This window comes from Anomaloglossus baeobatrachus, chromosome 6 (genome assembly GCF_048569485.1).
Source record: "Anomaloglossus baeobatrachus isolate aAnoBae1 chromosome 6, aAnoBae1.hap1, whole genome shotgun sequence".
NCBI lineage: Eukaryota > Metazoa > Chordata > Amphibia > Anura > Aromobatidae > Anomaloglossus > Anomaloglossus baeobatrachus.
This window is the reverse complement of record NC_134358.1, coordinates 412,647,676-412,665,403: the sequence shown is the minus strand read 5'-3', so window position 1 is coordinate 412,665,403 and position 17,728 is coordinate 412,647,676. Positions and strand designations below refer to the sequence as shown.

The 17,728-nt window shown below is 51.7% G+C and overlaps 1 protein-coding gene across 1 annotated transcript in view; it reads left to right on the top strand.

Annotated features, from left to right (window-relative positions):
* PSMA2 (proteasome 20S subunit alpha 2) overlaps positions 1 to 17,728 on the top strand; it is a 57,896-nt gene that overhangs the window by 12,392 nt on the left and 27,776 nt on the right. Inside the window, exons 3-4 of the mRNA XM_075316599.1 lie at positions 1,826 to 1,958; positions 2,065 to 2,187. Of these exons, the coding sequence (XP_075172714.1) occupies positions 1,826 to 1,958; positions 2,065 to 2,187 (256 nt within the window). The remainder of the gene's footprint in view (positions 1 to 1,825; positions 1,959 to 2,064; positions 2,188 to 17,728) is intronic.

Here is a 17,728-nt window from a genome sequence, read left to right as displayed (position 1 = left end):
GAGCGACAAAGAAGAAGGGAATTTTGTTTACTTACCGTAAATTCCTTTTCTTCTAGCTCCAATTGGGAGACCCAGCACCCGCCCCTGTTCCCTTCGGGCTGTTGTTCTTTGTGTACACATGTTGTTCATGTTGAATGGTTTTCAGTTTTCCGAACTTCCTTCGGATTGAATTTACTTTAGACCAATTTATAAGTTTCCTCCTTCCTGCTTTTGCACCAAAACTGAGGAGCCCGTGATGCACGGGGGGGTGTATAGGCAGAAGGGGAGGGGCTTTACACTTTTAAGTGTAATACTTTGTGTGGCCTCCGGAGGCAGAAGCTATACACCCAATTGTCTGGGTCTCCCAATTGGAGCTAGAAGAAAAGGAATTTACGGTAAGTAAACAAAATTCCCTTCGTCTGAGATTGTGAGACTTAACTGGCGTCGGTGGGTCAGAGAAGCACCCGGACCTTTTTGAGGCACTTGTTTGCTGATCAGATGTGCGGAATGTGCTGGGAAACATGCGGCCTCGTGGCGAGCATCAAAGGGACGGACATGACCGTATATGTACCAGTACATCCAAGGTTGTGAAGGGGTTAGAGAGAGCCTGTTATCTGACTTATGATGCCCAAACCATGGGCAGCATGAATTGGGCAGCCAGGTACATCGGTCTCTGAAACATCTCAGCGTTTCAGATATATTCTAGTTTAAAGGTCTGGCTGGATACTGGACTAGTCCAGTGCTGGCTTCTCCCAGTACTGCTGCAGGTGACTGACAATAGCGTAGCATGAGACCTGTAATTCCCCTGTAGCAGTGCTGGGGTGAACCTGCCTGACGAGGTTCATTTTAAGGGCTCTGTTGCACTTATGTTTTGCCCAGACGAGTGCAGTCCGATTAAAACATTGGATTGCTTTCACTCTAGTGCAAAACTATGGGGCAGTGTCCATCTATGATTTATTTCTCATGCCACGTCGGCATGAGAAATGAATCGTAGCATGCTGCGTTTTGGCAGTGAGTCTCTGCTCACATTAACCCATACAAGTCTATGGGTACTTGTGAAACATCGCACTGCACTCGCATGTCAACAGAGTACAGTGCGATGTATGCAGAGACAGGCCGGGGAGGAAATGGGGAGAGGGTGATTTAACAACCTTCTCTCTCCCCCCCCCCCCCCCACCCCCCCCCCCACCCCTTCTCGGCAGTCGTGACCCGATCGCACGGCCCTTGGCTCACACCTGCAGCAGAGGGCCATTAACAGATCGCTTCTGATGCTCCTGCATTGGAAGTTATGCGCAAGTGCAACTGAGGCCTAACCCTAACATACATGGTCATGAAAATACCCAATAACCCCAGTAGTCATATCATTATCAGTATGGACTCACTCATGAAAACTCAATGACAGTTTTTGGCACGGCAGCGAATCACGGGGCAGCTTTAATTTCTTCTGAAACTGTCCATGCTTCTATCATTTTTATCATGTGCTGAAATGCAGAGCGGGAAGACTGGGGAAAGAAAAACAGTCATTAAGGAAATAAAAGCTGCATAGATGGGGGGGATGCCCAGGTCTCCCCGTGTGTGATACACAGGCAGCTTACCAACCTGTCAATTCTTCTGTTGTAGCAAAAGTAGCTGTACATATCTACATAACTACTGGCCAAACAGTAGGGGAATTAGCTGCTGAGTAAACCAACGCCAAAGTATATGTACATGGCAGCCGGGTAAGGGCGAGGAATGTCATATTGCCACCAGAATGTAGCATCACTGTGAGATAGGATTACCGCTTTTATGTGAACTCATCTGTGTACTTTACTGAAGTGTTAACATTTCTATTTTTTTTTTTTTTTAGCTGCAAATGGGGTCGTTTTGGCAACTGAGAAAAAACAGAAATCCATATTGTATGATGAGCAGAGTGTACACAAAGTGGAACCCATCACCAAACACATAGGCATGGTTTACAGCGGCATGGGCCCAGATTACAGGTAACACATTACCCAGTTTACAGTGATCACCGCTCATTGACGAGACATATCGGCCCGTACTCTGATTCTTGTCATGCACTAAAGTCTGTTTTCATTTCCTTGTTAGAGTCCTTGTCCGGAGGGCCCGAAAGCTCGCCCAGCAGTATTACCTCGTGTATCAGGAACCTATCCCAACAGCACAGTTAGTTCAGAGAGTGGCGTCTGTCATGCAGGAATATACACAGTCTGGGTAAGAGATTTCTTTTGGAGGGGTTTATTAAAGGGAATCTGAGTAAAGAGGGCAGATCACCTCTACCATGGAAGTTATGACTGCTGGAAAAGCAAGCTGGCACTGCACACAAAGGTGACATTACTCCTTTCCTTTTCGTCGTTGGCAAAAGAAAGTGGGAGGAAAACCTTTTAATCACATTGTAGCACCATTTTGTTGGTGACTGCAGTGTGATTAAAGTGTTTGAGATCCTCACAACGCTGTTAGTGCTGTGGGGGTGAACACATCAAAGCTCAGCGCTGTGACCCTTGGCTGTACTTTCAGAGCACTACATGTACTCACTGCCAGGGCCCACAAGTGCTAAATGCAGGAAAAGACATTGCTGGCATCTATACTTAAAAACAAAAAAGAGTGGGCACAAAGTACAGGCAGGGGCCACAGCGGTCAGCATTGATGTGCTCATGGCCTCTTGCTATACTTTGTTTGGATGTGCCCACTCTTCCGGTTTTAGTTCTAGGTTGCATGGAACGCTGCTCATTGTGCCGGGCTTCAGAAACATGGCAACTAGCAATACCCACCCCCAACTGAACTGCGCAACGTAAGAGATGAGACCCTTTAACTCTCCCTCTTACCTAATACAAGCGCAATGTAGGAGATGGGGGACTAGGGTTGGTCTCCAACCTTTTTGTCAGTTGAATACTGAGCTTAACACGGACAAGCCAATTCAAGTGTCAGCCTCCTGTGCTATAATCAAAGGGAATTTGTCACCAGATTTTTCCCTCCTAATCTGAGAGCAGCAGAGGTCCTGATTCCAGCGCTGTGTCACTTACTGAGTTGCTTAGTGTAGTTTTGATAAAATCACTGATTAAGTAGCAGGACATTATCATTTGAGGACTACCTTATTTTCCTGCGTATAAGATGACTTTTTCTCTAGTCCCTTCCACGACAGCATAGGAGGTTGTCTCTCCACGCCCTAATTGGGACAGGAAGTTCAAGAGGTTTAAAAGGACCCTCCCACAGCCAGTGTCTTTCCTGTCCCCATGGGGCATGGAGAGGTTTTGTTTTTCTCCTATGCTGTGGTGGCCGGCGAACTACAGTGTATATATATTTTTTTTTTTTGTTTCCTTCTTCCCCTGTTACCTTAAGCCGGACAGCATCGGTCGGGCCTTCACCGCTCCTCCCTTGCTGTTCCCTCACGCTGTGGGGGACCGCTGCTCCAGCCTTCCGGATCCTCCTAAGGGGTGATGCAGGCTGTTGAGCTCCCCGGCCGGCGTCCTCCCTGAGCCGCCGGCCGCTTCCCGCATGCACGCTGCCGGAGCGCTCCGGAAGTGCTCCCGGGGGCGGGTCTTGCGGACTTCCGGTCGAGCGCTTCCGGTTTGCGGAGGCAGCGTGGAGGCACGCCGACGGTGACACGGCCTGCCCAGGACCGGATGCGGGAGGCGGGGAACGTGCACCGTCACTGGGGGGGCAGGCCCTTTTGCATAAGGGCTGCCACGAAGACATCAGATCATGGTAAGCAACCGTGCTCCCTGTCATGTCTTCCGCTGCAGCTGCATCTGCAGAACCCAGTGTGCCCCCTGCTACTGTGAGTATGGAGGGGAATGGTCCCTCGGACATAGGTCTCATCAGGTGATTTATGGCTCTATGGTCTGTTTTTTAGGAGGACAAGGCCACCAAGAAAACTGACAGAAATGAAAAATCAGAGAAGCCTGAGAAGTCAGAAAAAGCTGACAAGTCCGATAAGCTTGATAGACCTGACAGAGTGGAAAAAATTAAAAAATGTCCTATCTGTATAAAGAAGCTCCCTGCAATATGGGATAAAAAGCTTTGCCAGCAATGTACGGACCAGATTATTAGGGCCGAACAACCATCTCTGATAGATGAGTTGCGGTCCATGATGAAACAGGAGATTAGGGCCTCTCTGGCCTCCCTTCCTGCTCCTGGCCCTGCTCCTGGCCCTGCTCCTGGACCCTCTCCTCCAAAAAAGAGGAGACTCCAGTCGACCCCATCTGATCAGGAGGACGCTGATTCCACCTCTGAGGGTCCTGATGAAGGATTTCCATCTGGGGGGTCTGACCAGTCCTTTCTATTTCACTCAGAAGAGTTGGGGGATCTTATTGGGGCAGTTCGGAGTACGATGGGTTTAGAGGAAGTGCAGTCTCTTCCTTCAATCCAGGACGAAATGTTTGCTGGCCTGAAGTCAGTCAAACAGTTGGGATTCCCAGTTCATGCCAATGTCTTGGATATTGTCTCTCAGGAATGGGAATTTCCTGAGAGGCGGGTACGGAGTGACCTTAGACGCCGGTTTCCTCTGGAACCTTCGGGACTACATTGGGAGGTCCCAAGAGTAGACGTTCAGGTGGCTAGGGTAGCTAAGCAAACGGCTCTTCCCTTTGAGGATACTTCCCAACTGAAAGATCAGATGGATAGGAAGGTAGAGGGCCTGATGAAGCGGTCCTGGGAGGCATCGTCTTCCTCCATTCAAGCCAACATTGCCTCCACCTGCGTATCCAGGTCCCTAATTAGGTGGTTAGACCAGTTGGAGGCTCATATTTCCCAAGGGACCCCTAGGGAGGAATTACTGGAATCCCTTCCCTTGCTTAGGAAGGCTACCTGTTTTATGGCAGATACCTCGGTGGAATCTGTCCGCCTGGCAGCCAGGACCTCGGTGCTTTCTAACTCTGCCCGACGTGCCCTCTGGCTTAAGGCCTGGAGCGGAGACTCCACCTCCAAAATGAGGCTTTGTTCACTTCCATTTAAAGGGGATTTAGTGTTTGGGCCTGCCCTGGATGATATCCTGGACAAGGCGACCGATCGTAAGGCCTTGCCCGATCCTAGACCTAACAGGAAGCGGTCCTTTCGTCCCTCGATGCCTCAGGACTCCCAGCCCAGAGGGAAAAGGAAGGCTGGCAGGTGGAGCTATCCCAAAGGTAGAGGGAAAAACATCCTCATCCCTCCCCATCAGCAACGTCCTCAGCAGGACAAACAGTGACTCGGCCCGGGTGGGGGGAAGACTCTCAGCGTTTCTTCCCCAGTGGCAGTCCATAACCACTTGCCAATGGGTTCTGAAGATCATCTCGGACGGTCTTCTCATAGAATTCCTTTCCCCCCCTCTTCCGGGTCTCCGAGTCACTGCGCTGGCGTCACCGGGTTCACAGGCTCTGTTGTACACAAAGATTATAGAGCTAGTGCACTCGGGGGTCGTTTCCCCAGTCCCGAGTCAGGAAGAAGGGGTAGGACACTACTCCCGTCTCTTCCTGGTCAAGAAGCCATCCGGCGACGTCCGTATAATTATCAATTTAAAACGTCTAAACCGTCAGGTCAGGTACCGGCGGTTCAAGATGGAGTCGGTGAAATCAGCTATTCCCCTGATAGGTCTACACCATCAGATGGCCTCTATAGATCTGAAAGACGCCTACTTCCATGTACCCGTCCATCCGGGACACAGGCAATACCTCAGGTTTGCGGTACTTCACGGGGAGGAAGTACTTCATTTCCAATTCAATGTACTTCCCTTCGGGATCTCCTCAGCTCCAAGGATCTTTTCCAAGATCATGGCAGAGGTGGTCGCCTTCATAAGATTGCAGGGTATCTGTCTGGTTCCATATTTGGACGACTTTCTTCTCATGGCTCCATCTGCTCCAACCCTCCGGAGCCATGTGGAAAGGTCTTTGGGAATCCTTCGGTCTCTGGGATGGATTCCCAATCTCAAAAAATCACAGTTAACCCCCTCCTCCACTCGGCAGTTTCTCGGAGTGCTGCTGGACTCCGACAGACAGGCATCTTTTCTCCCAGAGGGCCACAGGATAGCTCTGTTAGCCAAAATATCAAAGCTTCGCAGGCAGGCTCGCCCGACGCTTCGAGCGGCTATGTCAGCTCTGGGTTCCATGACGTCCTGCATTCCTTCAGTCAGGTGGGCTCAGGCCCATTCTCGGTGTCTCCAGGATCATATCCTGGCACATTGGGACAGACTCCCGTCATCCCTAAACAGACGGTTTCGCCTCTCGGAGTCCGTCTCCTCATCCCTTCTCTGGTGGCTGAGTCCCGCCAACCTGCAGGTGGGGGTTGCCTGGACTCAGAAACCCCTGGTTACACTGACCACAGATGCCAGCCTACGAGGATGGGGGGCAATGGTGGCAAATTCCCCATTTCAAGGGGTCTGGAGTCCTTACGTCAGCTCCCAATCCTCCAACTACAGGGAGCTCAGGGCGGTCAGGGAAGCCCTCCTTGCGGCTCAGGACCTCGTCCGGGACTCTCACGTCCTGGTATATTCAGACAATGTCACAACAGTGGCACATCTCCGCCATCAGGGCAGTACACGCTCAGGCGCCCTGAAGTCAGTATCCTCCCGAATCTTTCAATGGGCAGAACAATCTCTGCTCTCCCTTTCTGCGGTCCATCTGAAGGGCTCCCTCAATCTTCAGGCGGATTTCCTGAGTCGTCGGGATGTTCATCCGGGGGAATGGAGTCTGGATCAGGCGGTGTTCTGCTCTCTGGTGGCAAGGTGGGGTGCACCAGAGGTGGACCTCTTTGCCTCGGCAGGGAATCGCAAGGTCGCAACATATTTCTCCCTGAACCCAAGGGACGAGGCGTTAGGGGTAGACGCTTTCTGCCACAGATGGTCCTTTCGCCTCGCTTACGCGTTCCCCCCCCCTCTTCCTCTTCTCGCACGGGTCCTGAGGAAGATCAGAGACGAGGGGGTCCCAACCATACTGGTAGCCCCTCTGTGGCCCCGGAGGAGTTGGTACAGCCTGGTCATGACGCTAGGAATCGACGGCCCAGTCCTCTTAGGTTCGGACCCCAGCTTACTGTCACAGCGTCCGATTTTCCATCCGGCTCCCCAGAAACTCAACTTGGCTGCCTGGCTTCTGAGGCCCGGGCACTGAATGCCCAAGGGCTTTCTGACAAAGTTGTGGCTACACTTCAGAAGAACCGTAAACCTGTGACTAATAGTATATACAACAAAATCTGGAAGAGATTTTCCTCCTGGTGTGGTTCTCGGCCTCCTGACCCTCTTCGGCCTAATATTGCGCAGATTCTGGACTTTCTCCAGAGTGGGTTAGACTTAGGTCTTCGGCCTAGCACCCTGAAAGTTCAGGTGTCAGCACTCAGTGCAGTCTTTGACACGGCTCTGGCAGATCATCGTTGGATCCGTCGGTTCTTTGTGTCCGCTAGTAGACTCTGTCCGCGTCAGAGGGTCCTGACGCCTCGCTGGGATCTCAATGCGGTCCTTACAGGACTATCTCAGTCTCCGTTTGAACCTCTGTGCTCTTGTAACATTCGTTCCCTTTCTCACAAGACTGCTTTTCTTGTGGCTATTACATCTGCTCGCAGAGTCGGCGAACTTCAGGCTTTGTCTGTTAGGGAACCTTACCTGACCATCAGAGATGACAGCATTGTTTTTCAGCTGGACCCTTCCTTCCTTCCCAAGGTGGTTTCGGATTTTCACCGTTCGCAGTCCATCGTCCTGCCTTCCTTCTGTCAGAATCCTCGGACTCCGGGTGAGGAAGTGTTTCATTCTTTGGATGTCCGTCGGATAGTGTTGCACTACCTAGAGGTTACTGCTCCTTGGCGTCTTGATTCTAACCTATTCATCCAGCCCTTTGGCCGCAATAAGGGCAAGAAGGTGGCTAAGAGTACCGTCGCCAACTGGATTGTGCGGGCAATTAGAGATGCATACCTTGCTCAGCATCTCTCTCCACCTACTGGATTCACGGCGCACTCCACCAGGGCTACCTCTGCCTCCTGGGCCGAACGGGCAGGGGCCTCCCCTGAGCAGATCTGCAAGGCGGCTACGTGGTCTTCGCTCCATACTTTCACGAAGCATTATCATCTGGATCTGGATTCCAACAGGGATTTGGCCTTTGGCAGGAAAGTCCTGCAGGCTGTGGTCCCCCCCTAGGTATCAATTCTTTGGTATTCCTCCTATGCTGTCGTGGAAGGGACTAGAGAAATAAGAATTATTCTTACCGATAATTCGGTTTCTAGGACCTTCCACGACAGCAGGTAATTCCCTCCCCTATGTATTCATATATTTCTGAATGTGTAGTACTTCTCATATGCTATGGATTCTTTGTAAGACACTGGCTGTGGGAGGTGGGAGGGTCCTTTTTAAACCTCTTGAACTTCCTGTCCCAATTAGGGCGTGGAGAGACAACCTCCTATGCTGTCGTGGAAGGTCCTAGAAACCGAATTATCGGTAAGAATAATTCTTATTTTAACCCCTGAAAATCTCAAAAGTCAGGGGTTGTCTTGTAGGGCGTATAATTAGGTAATTTATAAGCCCTCCCTGTCTCGACTCTGCCTCCTACATTTCGCAGTGAGGTTCCCACAAAAAAAAACATTCTCACCTGTCCTCTGTTCACGCAGTGTCCTCAGCTGCATTTTGCAGACCACAGGCACAAAGACCTCTCGGTGTTCTCGACTGGTGCACGGAGTCACCGCTTCAGGCTGCCATCATGGCTTTACTGCAGTTGAATGCTTTACGACTGCGCAAAGCATTCAACTGCAGTAAAGCGCTGACCGCAGCGACTGCCTTGTGTATTGGACGCGATCATGGAGGGGTCTATGTTTCGCAAAAAGCACCCCTTGATCACGTCCGGTGCATGGAGCTGCTGCTGTTGTCAGCGCTTAACAGCAGTTAAATGTTTTGCAGCACCACCGCCGTAAAACCTTCAACTGCAGTAAAGCCATGATGGCAGCCTGCAGATCACCGAGAGGTCTAAGTGCCTGTGGTCTGCAAGAAGCAGCTGAGGACACCGCAAGAACAGAGGACAAGTGAGAATAATTTGTGTAAACCGCGGAATAATAGGGGACCAGTAGAAAGACATTACTAAACAATGGGCGCATTACTAGGGGGCACAAGGATGGGCACGTTAAATTTAAAAAATTAAAAACAGATTCAATAAAATGTAACAGTGGCTTCTGCATTTCCCACCCTAGGCTTATACTTGAGTATATATGGTATATCCCAAACTCTATTTTAACTGGAAAAAGCTGGGGGTCGTCTTATACGCCGGAAATACGGTGCTTGGCTTTCTTGCCGGTAGTCCAGCATATTCATGAGCTCTGTATAACTGCTAGATCTGCAGCAGAGAAAACATTGATTTTATCAAAATGACAGCAAACAGCTCAGTAAGTGACACATCACAGGAATCAGGAACTCTGTCGCTACATTATGCTGCCCTCAGATGGGGGAGAAAAAAACCTGCTGACAGATTGCCTTTAAAACGATGATAATTTTTATTCTTTCCAAGCCTCATTCAGATGTCAGGTTTTTTTTTTTTTTTTTTTTTTTTTTTTCTTCGGCGCTCCATTGGGAGACCCAGACGATTGGGTGTATAGTACTGCCTCCGGAGGCCACACAAAGCATTACACTAAAAAGTGTAAGGCCCCTCCCCTTCTGGCTATACACCCCCAGTGGGATCACTGGCTCACCAGTTTTCTGCTTTGTGCGAAGGAGGTCAGACATCCACGCATAGCTCCACTGTTTAGTCAGCAGCAGCTGCTGACTATGTCGGATGGAAGAAAAGAGGGCCCATACTAGGGCCCCCAGCATGCTCCCTTCTCACCCCACTTTATGTCGGCGGTGTTTGTTAAGGTTGAGGTACCCACTGTGGGTACGGAGGCTGGAGCCCACATGCTGTTTTCCTTCCCCATCCCCTGAGGGGCTCTGAGGAAGTGGGATCTTACCGGCCCCCAAGCCCTGAGGCCGGGCTCCATCCACAGACCCATGGAACCTGCTGGATACGGAGCTGGGTACCGTTCAGGGACAAGGCCCTGCGACATTCAGGTACTCTGTGTCCCAAACAGGCCGCGCACATTCCAGACTTGCTGGGTGTGCTAGTGCGCCGGGGACAGTAGCGCTGCGCGCTGGGGTTACAGTCACTACAGTTTTTCTGAGTGACTTTATGTGTTGGGGACTGCCGCGCCGACCGCCCCTGGAGCGGCGGCGCGGCTGTGACTTGTAGTGCGCCGGGGACTTAGCGCCGACCGTGCTTTTACGACGGCGTCGCTTATAAATTTAGTCCCCGGCTTCTGCGGCCTAGCTCCGCTTCGTTCCCGCCCCCACCCTGTCAATCAGGGCAAGGGAGAGACGCTGTACGATTAATCAGCGCCGAGGGCTGGAGTCTTATTTACATGCTCCAGCCCTCTCACTGAGCACAGGGGGACGCTGGTTTCCCGCTCTTTGTCTGCACACGCCCAGGGCCCGCCCCTCTCCATAGGACGCCGGCAGCCATTCCTACATGCAGTCTGGCTGGAGAACGGACACAGGCTCTGGGAGACCCAGACAAGGGATTTCTGGCGACCACACGCCCGCGCTAAGCGGGCGGTAAGCAGCACTTTTAGTGCTGGCCCCACTAGTGCCACAGTGTTATATTGGTGTACCTTTTTTCTCTATACCATATATATATATAATATATATATATATATATATATATATATATATATATATATATATATATAATATATATTGCACTGTAAGGTCGCTTCTTGGCTGTATACCCTATCTTGCTCTGAGGAGACGACAACATGTCATCCGCAAAACGCAAGGGTGCCAAGACACAGGCTGTAAGCGCTGCTTGTGCCGCTTGTGGGGCTGATCTACCGGCAGGTTACAATGACCCCCATTGTGTGCAATGTTCGGTCCCTGTGCCACTTCGTCAGCCGGAGTCTATGGTGGTAGTGGCCCAGGCAGAGTCGCCGGTGAACCCTGTCCCGGTGACGGGGACAGAGTTTGCAGTTTTTGCTGACAAGATGTCTGTCACTATGACAAAGATACTAGAGACCTTGCAGGCCAGGCCAGTTACTCAGACCATGGACACTGCTGCGGCAACGTTCCCCGGTCCCCCTCAGTTGGAGTTAATCCGTGATTCAAGGGGGTCCCAGGCATCTCAGCCTGACGGCTCTGATTCAGATGACAGTCCCAGGCAGCCTAAGCGTGCTCGCTGGGAGAGACCCTCCACGTCATCACGCGGATCAGGGTCTCAGCGAGAAGAGTCTCTACATGATGAGACAGAGGAGGGTGATCAGTAGTCTAATCCTGAAACCGCTCTCAATCTGGATACTCCTGATGGTGACGCCATGGTAAATGACCTTATAGCGGCCATCAATAGTCTATTGGAAATTTCTCCCCCTGCCCCTTCTGCAGAGGAGGCAGCTGCACAGCAGGAGAAGTTCCATTTCAGGTATCCCAAGCGTAAACTGAGTACTTTTCTGGACCACGCTGACTTCAGAGAATCAGTCCAGAAACACCATGCTTACCCAGACAAGCGTTTCTCCAAACGTCTTAAGGATACACGTTATCCCTTTCCCCCTGACGTGGTCAAACGCTGGACCCAGTGTCCAAAGGTGGACCCCCCAATCTCCAGGCTTGCGGCTAGATCCATAGTTGCAGTGGAGGATGGGGCTTCACTTAAAGATGCCAATGACAGACAGATGGACCTTTGGTTAAAGTCTGTCTATGAAGCTATCGGCGCGTCGTTTGCTCCAGCATTCGTGGCCGTGTGGGCACTCCAAGCTATTTCAGCTGGTCTGGCACAGGTGGACTCTATCATACGTCCAGCAGTGCCGCGAGTAGCGTCCCTAACCTCGCAAATGTCTGCGTTTGCGACTTACGCTATCAACGCTGTCCTGGACTCTACAAGCCGTACCTCAATGGCGTCTGCCAACTCTGTGGTTTTGCGCAGAGCCTTGTGGTTAAAGGAATGGAAAGCGGATTCTGCTTCCAAAAAAAAATGTTTAACCAGCTTGCCACTATCTGTAGATAGACTGTTTGGTGAACAATTGGCTGAAATCATTAAACAATCCAAGGGTAAAGACTCCTCCTTACCCCAGCCCAGATCAAGCAAACCTCAACAGAGGAAGTGGCAGTCGAGGTTTCGGTCCTTTCGAGGCTCCGGCAAGACCCAATTCTCCTCGTCCAAAGGGACTCAGAAGGAGCAAAGGAGCTCAGATTCCTGGCGGGCTCACTCACGCCCCAAGAAAGCAACCGGAGGAACCGCTTCCAAGGCGGCTGCCTCATGACTTTCGGCCTCATCCCTCCGCATCCTCGGTCGGTGGCAGGCTCTCCCGCTTTTGCGACATTTGGCTGCCACAGGTCAAAGACCGGTGGGTAACAGACATTTTGTCTCACGGGTACAGGATAGAGTTCAGTTCTCGTCCTCCGCCTCGGTTCTTCAGAACCTCCCCACATCCCGACCGAGCAGATGCCCTTCTGCAGGCGGTGTGCTCACTAAAAGCAGAAGGAGTGGTGATCCCTGTTCCTCAGCAGGAACAAGGGCAAGGTTTTTACTCCAATCTCTTTGTGGTTCCAAAAAAGGACGGCTCGTTTCGTCCTGTTCTGGACCTAAAGCTGCTCAACAAGCATGTGAACAAGGAGATTTCCTTGCATCAATAGACATCAAAGATGCTTATCTCCACGTGCCGATTGCTACAGAGCACCAACGTTTTCTACGTTTCGTGATAGGAGACGACCATCTCCAGTTCGTAGCTCTGCCATTTGGTCTGGCGACAGCCCCACGGGTTTTCACCAAGGTCATGGCGGCAGTGGTAGCAGTCTTGCATTCTCAGGGACATTCCGTGATCCCTTATTTAGACGATCTACTTGTCAAAGCACCCTCTCAAGAGGCATGCCAACACAGCCTGAATGTTGCGCTGGAGACTCTCCAGACTTTCGGGTGGATCATCAACTTTTCAAAGTCAAACCTGGCACCGACTCGATCACTAACGTATCTTGGCATGGAGTTTCATACTCTCTCAGCGATAGTGAAGCTTCCGCTGAACAAGCAGCGGTCACTACAGACAGGGGTGCAGTCTCTCCTTCAGGGTCAGTCGCACCCCTTAAGGCGCCTCATGCACTTCCTAGGGAAGATGGTGGCAGCAATGGAGGCAGTCCCGTTTGCGCAGTTTCATCTGCGCCCACTTCAATGGGACATTCTCCGCCAATGGGACGGGAAGACAACTTCCCTAGACAGGAAAGTCTCCCTTTCTCAGACGGCCAAGGACTCTCTGCAATGGTGGCTTCTTCCCACCTCATTATCACAGGGAAGATCATTCCTGCCCCCATCCTGGGCAGTGGTCACGACAGACGCGAGTCTGTCAGGGTGGGGAGCAGTTTTTCTCCACCACAGGGCTCAAGGGACGTGGACTCAGCAGGAGTCCACCCTTCAGATCAATGTTCTGGAAATCAGGGCAGTGTATCTTGCCCTATTAGCCTTCCAGCAGTGGCTGGAAGGAAAGCAGATCCGAATTCAGTCGGACAACTCCACAGCGGTGGCATACATCAACCACCAAGGAGGAACACGCAGTCGGCAAGCCTTCCAGGAAGTCAGGCGGATTTTGATGTGGGTGGAGGAAAGAGCATCCACCATATCAGCAGTTCACATCCCGGGCGTAGAAAACTGGGAAGCAGACTTCCTCAGTCGCCAGGGCATGGACGCAGGGGAATGGTCCCTTCACCCGGACGTGTTTCAGGAAATCTGCCGCCGCTGGGGGGTGCCGGACGTCGACCTAATGGCGTCTCGGCACAACAACAAGGTCCCGACCTTCATAGCGCGGTCTCGCGATCAAAGAGCTCTGGCGGCAGACGCCTTAGTGCAAGATTGGTCACAGTTCCGGCTCCCTTATGTGTTTCCACCTCTGGCACTCTTGCCCAGAGTGTTACGCAAGATCAGATCCGATTGCGGCCGCGTCATACTCGTCGCCCCAGACTGGCCGAGGAGGTTGTGGTACCCGGATCTGTGGCATCTCACGGTCGGCCAACCGTGGGCACTACCAGACCGTCCAGACTTACTGTCCCAAGGGCCGTTTTTCCATCGGAATTCTGCGGCCCTGAACCTGACTGTGTGGCCATTGAGTCCTGGATCCTAGCGTCTTCAGGATTACCCCAAGGGGTCGTGGCCACCATGAGACAGGCTAGGAAGTCCACTTCTGCTAAGATCTACCACAGAACGTGGAAGATTTTCTTATCCTGGTGCTCTGCACAAGGAGTATCCCCCTGGCCATTCGCGTTACCTGTCGTTCTTTCCTTCCTGCAATCTGGGTTGGAAAAGGGCTTGTCGCTCGGCTCCCTTAAAGGGCAAGTCTCGGCACTATCCGTGTTTTTTCAGAAGCGTCTAGCACGACTTTCTCAGGTGCGCACGTTCCTGCAGGGGGTTTGTCATATCGTACCTCCGTACAGGCGGCCGTTAGATCCGTGGGATCTAAACAAGGTCCTTGTTGCTCTCCAGAAGCCGCCCTTCGAGCCTCTGAGGGATGTGTCACTTTCTCGACTCTCACAGAAAGTGGCCTTTCTGGTAGCGGTCACGTCTCTTCGGAGAGTGTCTGAGCTAGCAGCGCTGTCATCCAAAGCTCCTTTCCTGGTGTTCCACCAGGACAAGGTTTCTGCGCCCCATTCAGGAGTTTCTCCCTAAGGTGGTATCCTCTTTTCATCTTAATCAGGATATCTCCTTGCCTTCCTTTTATCCGCATGCAGTTCATCGGTATGAAAAGGATTTACATTTGTTGGATCTGGTGAGAGCACTCAGAATCTACATTTCCCGCACGGCGCCCCTGCGCCGCTCGGATGCACTCTTTGTCCTTGTCGCTGGTAAGCGCAAAGGGTCGCAGGCTTCCAAAGCCACCCTGGCTCGATGGATCAAAGAACCAATTCTTGAAGCCTACCGTTCTGCTGGGCTTCCGGTTCCATCAGGGCTGAAGGCCCATTCTACCAGAGCCGTGGGTGCGTCCTGGGCATTACGACACCAGGCTACGGCTCAACAGGTGTGCCAGGCAGCTACCTGGTCGAGTCTGCACACTTTCACCAAACATTATCAGGTGCATACCTATGCTTCGGCGGACGCCAGCCTAGGTAGAAGAGTCCTGCAGGCGGCAGTTGCCTCCCCGTAGGGGAGGGCTGTCTTTGCAGCTCTAACATGAGGTATTTCTTTACCCACCCAGGGACAGCTTTTGGACGTCCCAATCGTCTGGGTCTCCCAATGGAGCGCCGAAGAAGAAGGGAATTTTGTTACTTACCGTAAATTCCTTTTCTTCTAGCTCCTATTGGGAGACCCAGCACCCGCCCTGTTGTCCTTCGGGATTTTCGGTTGTTTTTCGGGTACACATGTTGTTCATGTTGAATGGTTTTCAGTTCTCCGATGTTACTTCGGAGTGAATTTGTTTAAACCAGTTATTGGCTTTCCTCCTTCTTGCTTTTGCACTAAAACTGGTGAGCCAGTGATCCCACTGGGGGTGTATAGCCAGAAGGGGAGGGGCCTTACACTTTTTAGTGTAATGCTTTGTGTGGCCTCCGGAGGCAGTACTATACACCCAATCGTCTGGGTCTCCCAATAGGAGCTAGAAGAAAAGGAATTTACGGTAAGTAACAAAATTCCCTTCTTTTTTTTTTTTTTTTTTTTTTTTTTTTGTTTTCTTCCCTCCCATAAATAGGCCGAATTTCATCAGTTTTTCACTGGTGAGAAAATAAGTTTCTCCAGCTCCTCCTATATCAGAGCATTCATATGCCACATATGCCATCCTGTGTGCAGTCAGGTTTGTTTTTTTTTTTTTCTTCGTCGCTCCATTGGGAGACCCAGACGATTGGGTGTATAGCTACTGCCTCCGGAGGCCACACAAAGCATTACACTAAAAAGTGTAAGGCCCCTCCCCTTCTGGCTATACACCCCCAGTGGGATCACTGGCTCACCAGTTTTCAAGCTTTGTGCGAAGGAGGCACACATCCACGCATAGCTCCACTGTTTAGTCAGCAGTAGCTGCTGACTATATCGGATGGAAGAAAAGAGGGCCCATACTAGGGCCCCCAGCATGCTCCCTTCTCACCCCACTTGCGGTTTGTAAGGTTGAGGTACCTATTGCTGGTACGGAGGCTGGAGCCCACATGCTGTTTTCCTTCCCCATCCCCCTGAGGGGCTCTGAGGAAGTGGGATCTTTCCGGCCACCAAGCCCTGAGGCCGGGCTCCATCCACAGACCCATAGAACCTGCTGGATGTGGAGCGGGAGTGCCGTTCAGGGACAAGGCCCTGCAACTTTCAGGTACTCTGTGTCCCCGTATGGCAGGCCACGCACACTCCAGGCTTGCTGGGTGTGCTAGTGCGCCGGGGACTGTAGCGCTGTGCGCTGGGCTTATAGTCCCTGCAGATTACTGGGGGACTTTACGTGTGGGGACCGCCGCGCTGACCGTCCCTGGAGCGGCGGCGCAGCTGCGACTTGTAGTGCGCCGGGGACGCGCCGACCGCGCTTTTACGGCGGCGGCGCTTCTAACTTTAGTCCCCGGCTTTTGCGGCCTAGCGCCGCTTCGTTCCCGCCCCCACCCTGTCACTCAGGGAAAGGGAGAGACGCTGCTCTATAGCAGCGCCGAGGGCTGGAGCCTTATTTGCATTCTCCAGCCCCCTTCACTAGACACAGTGGGCGCCGGGTTCCCGCTCTTGTCTCGGGCACGCCCTCGGCCCGCCCCTCTCCTCTGGACGCCGGCAGCCATTCCGGCACGCAGAGCGGGAAAACTGAGACAAGCGCTGAGCTACCAGCACAGGATTCCGGCGCCACACACCCGCTTTTGTGCGGGCGGTAAGCGGCAACTAAAGTGCTGACCCACTAATGCCGAAGTGTCCTGTTGTACGTTTGTACGGTCGCTATTCAGGATGCAGACCTAGAAACAGCAGCAAAAGATCAGGGGTGCTAAAGCACAGACTCTATATGCTGCTTGTCTTGCATGTGCTGCAGTGTCATGTGTCCTTTATGCTTGTATGCTTTACATTGCACTGTAAGGGCTATTCTTGGCTGTCTACCCGCCTAGATGGCTAGACAGCGGCAGCAAACAGCAATGGTGCTAAGGCACAAGCTTTCAATGCTGCTTGGATTGCATGTACTGCAGAGTTTATTTTCATGCTTGTACATTCACTGTATGTCGCTATTCTTGGCTAATGCTCCTTGATGACTAGACAACAGCAGCAGAAAAGCAAGGGTGCTAAGGCACAAGCTTTCAATGCTGCTTGGATTGCATGTGCTGCAGTGGTTATTTTCATGCTTGTATGCTATACATTCACTGTATGTCGCTTTTCTTGGCTAATGCTCATGAATAACTAGACAACGGCAGCAGAAAAGCAAAGGTGCCAAGGCACAGGCTTTCTATGCTCCTTGTACTGCATGTGCTGAAGTGTTTATTGTACTTCACGCTTTTATGCTATACATTGCACTGTACGGTCGCTATTCTTGGCTAATGCTCCTAGATGGCTAGACAGCAACAGCAAAAAAAAAAAAAAGGGCATGGCTTTCTATGCTGCTTGTACTGCATGCGATACTGTTCCAGGACCCCCAGTGTGTGCAATTACTCAACGGGGGTCTCCGCTACAGGTGGCCAAAAGAACCACCTGTGATCCCTGTCCAGGGACAGGGACGGAGTTGCAGTTTCCGCTGATATATTGTCTGTGACTATGACTAACATCTTACAGACTTTGCAGTCCAGACAGACCTTGGGCAATATTGATTCAATGCCCCTGGCCACCCTGATTTCAAAACAAATCATGGCTCCAGGAGGGTCCCATGCGTCCCAGGGTGCAGGCTCTGA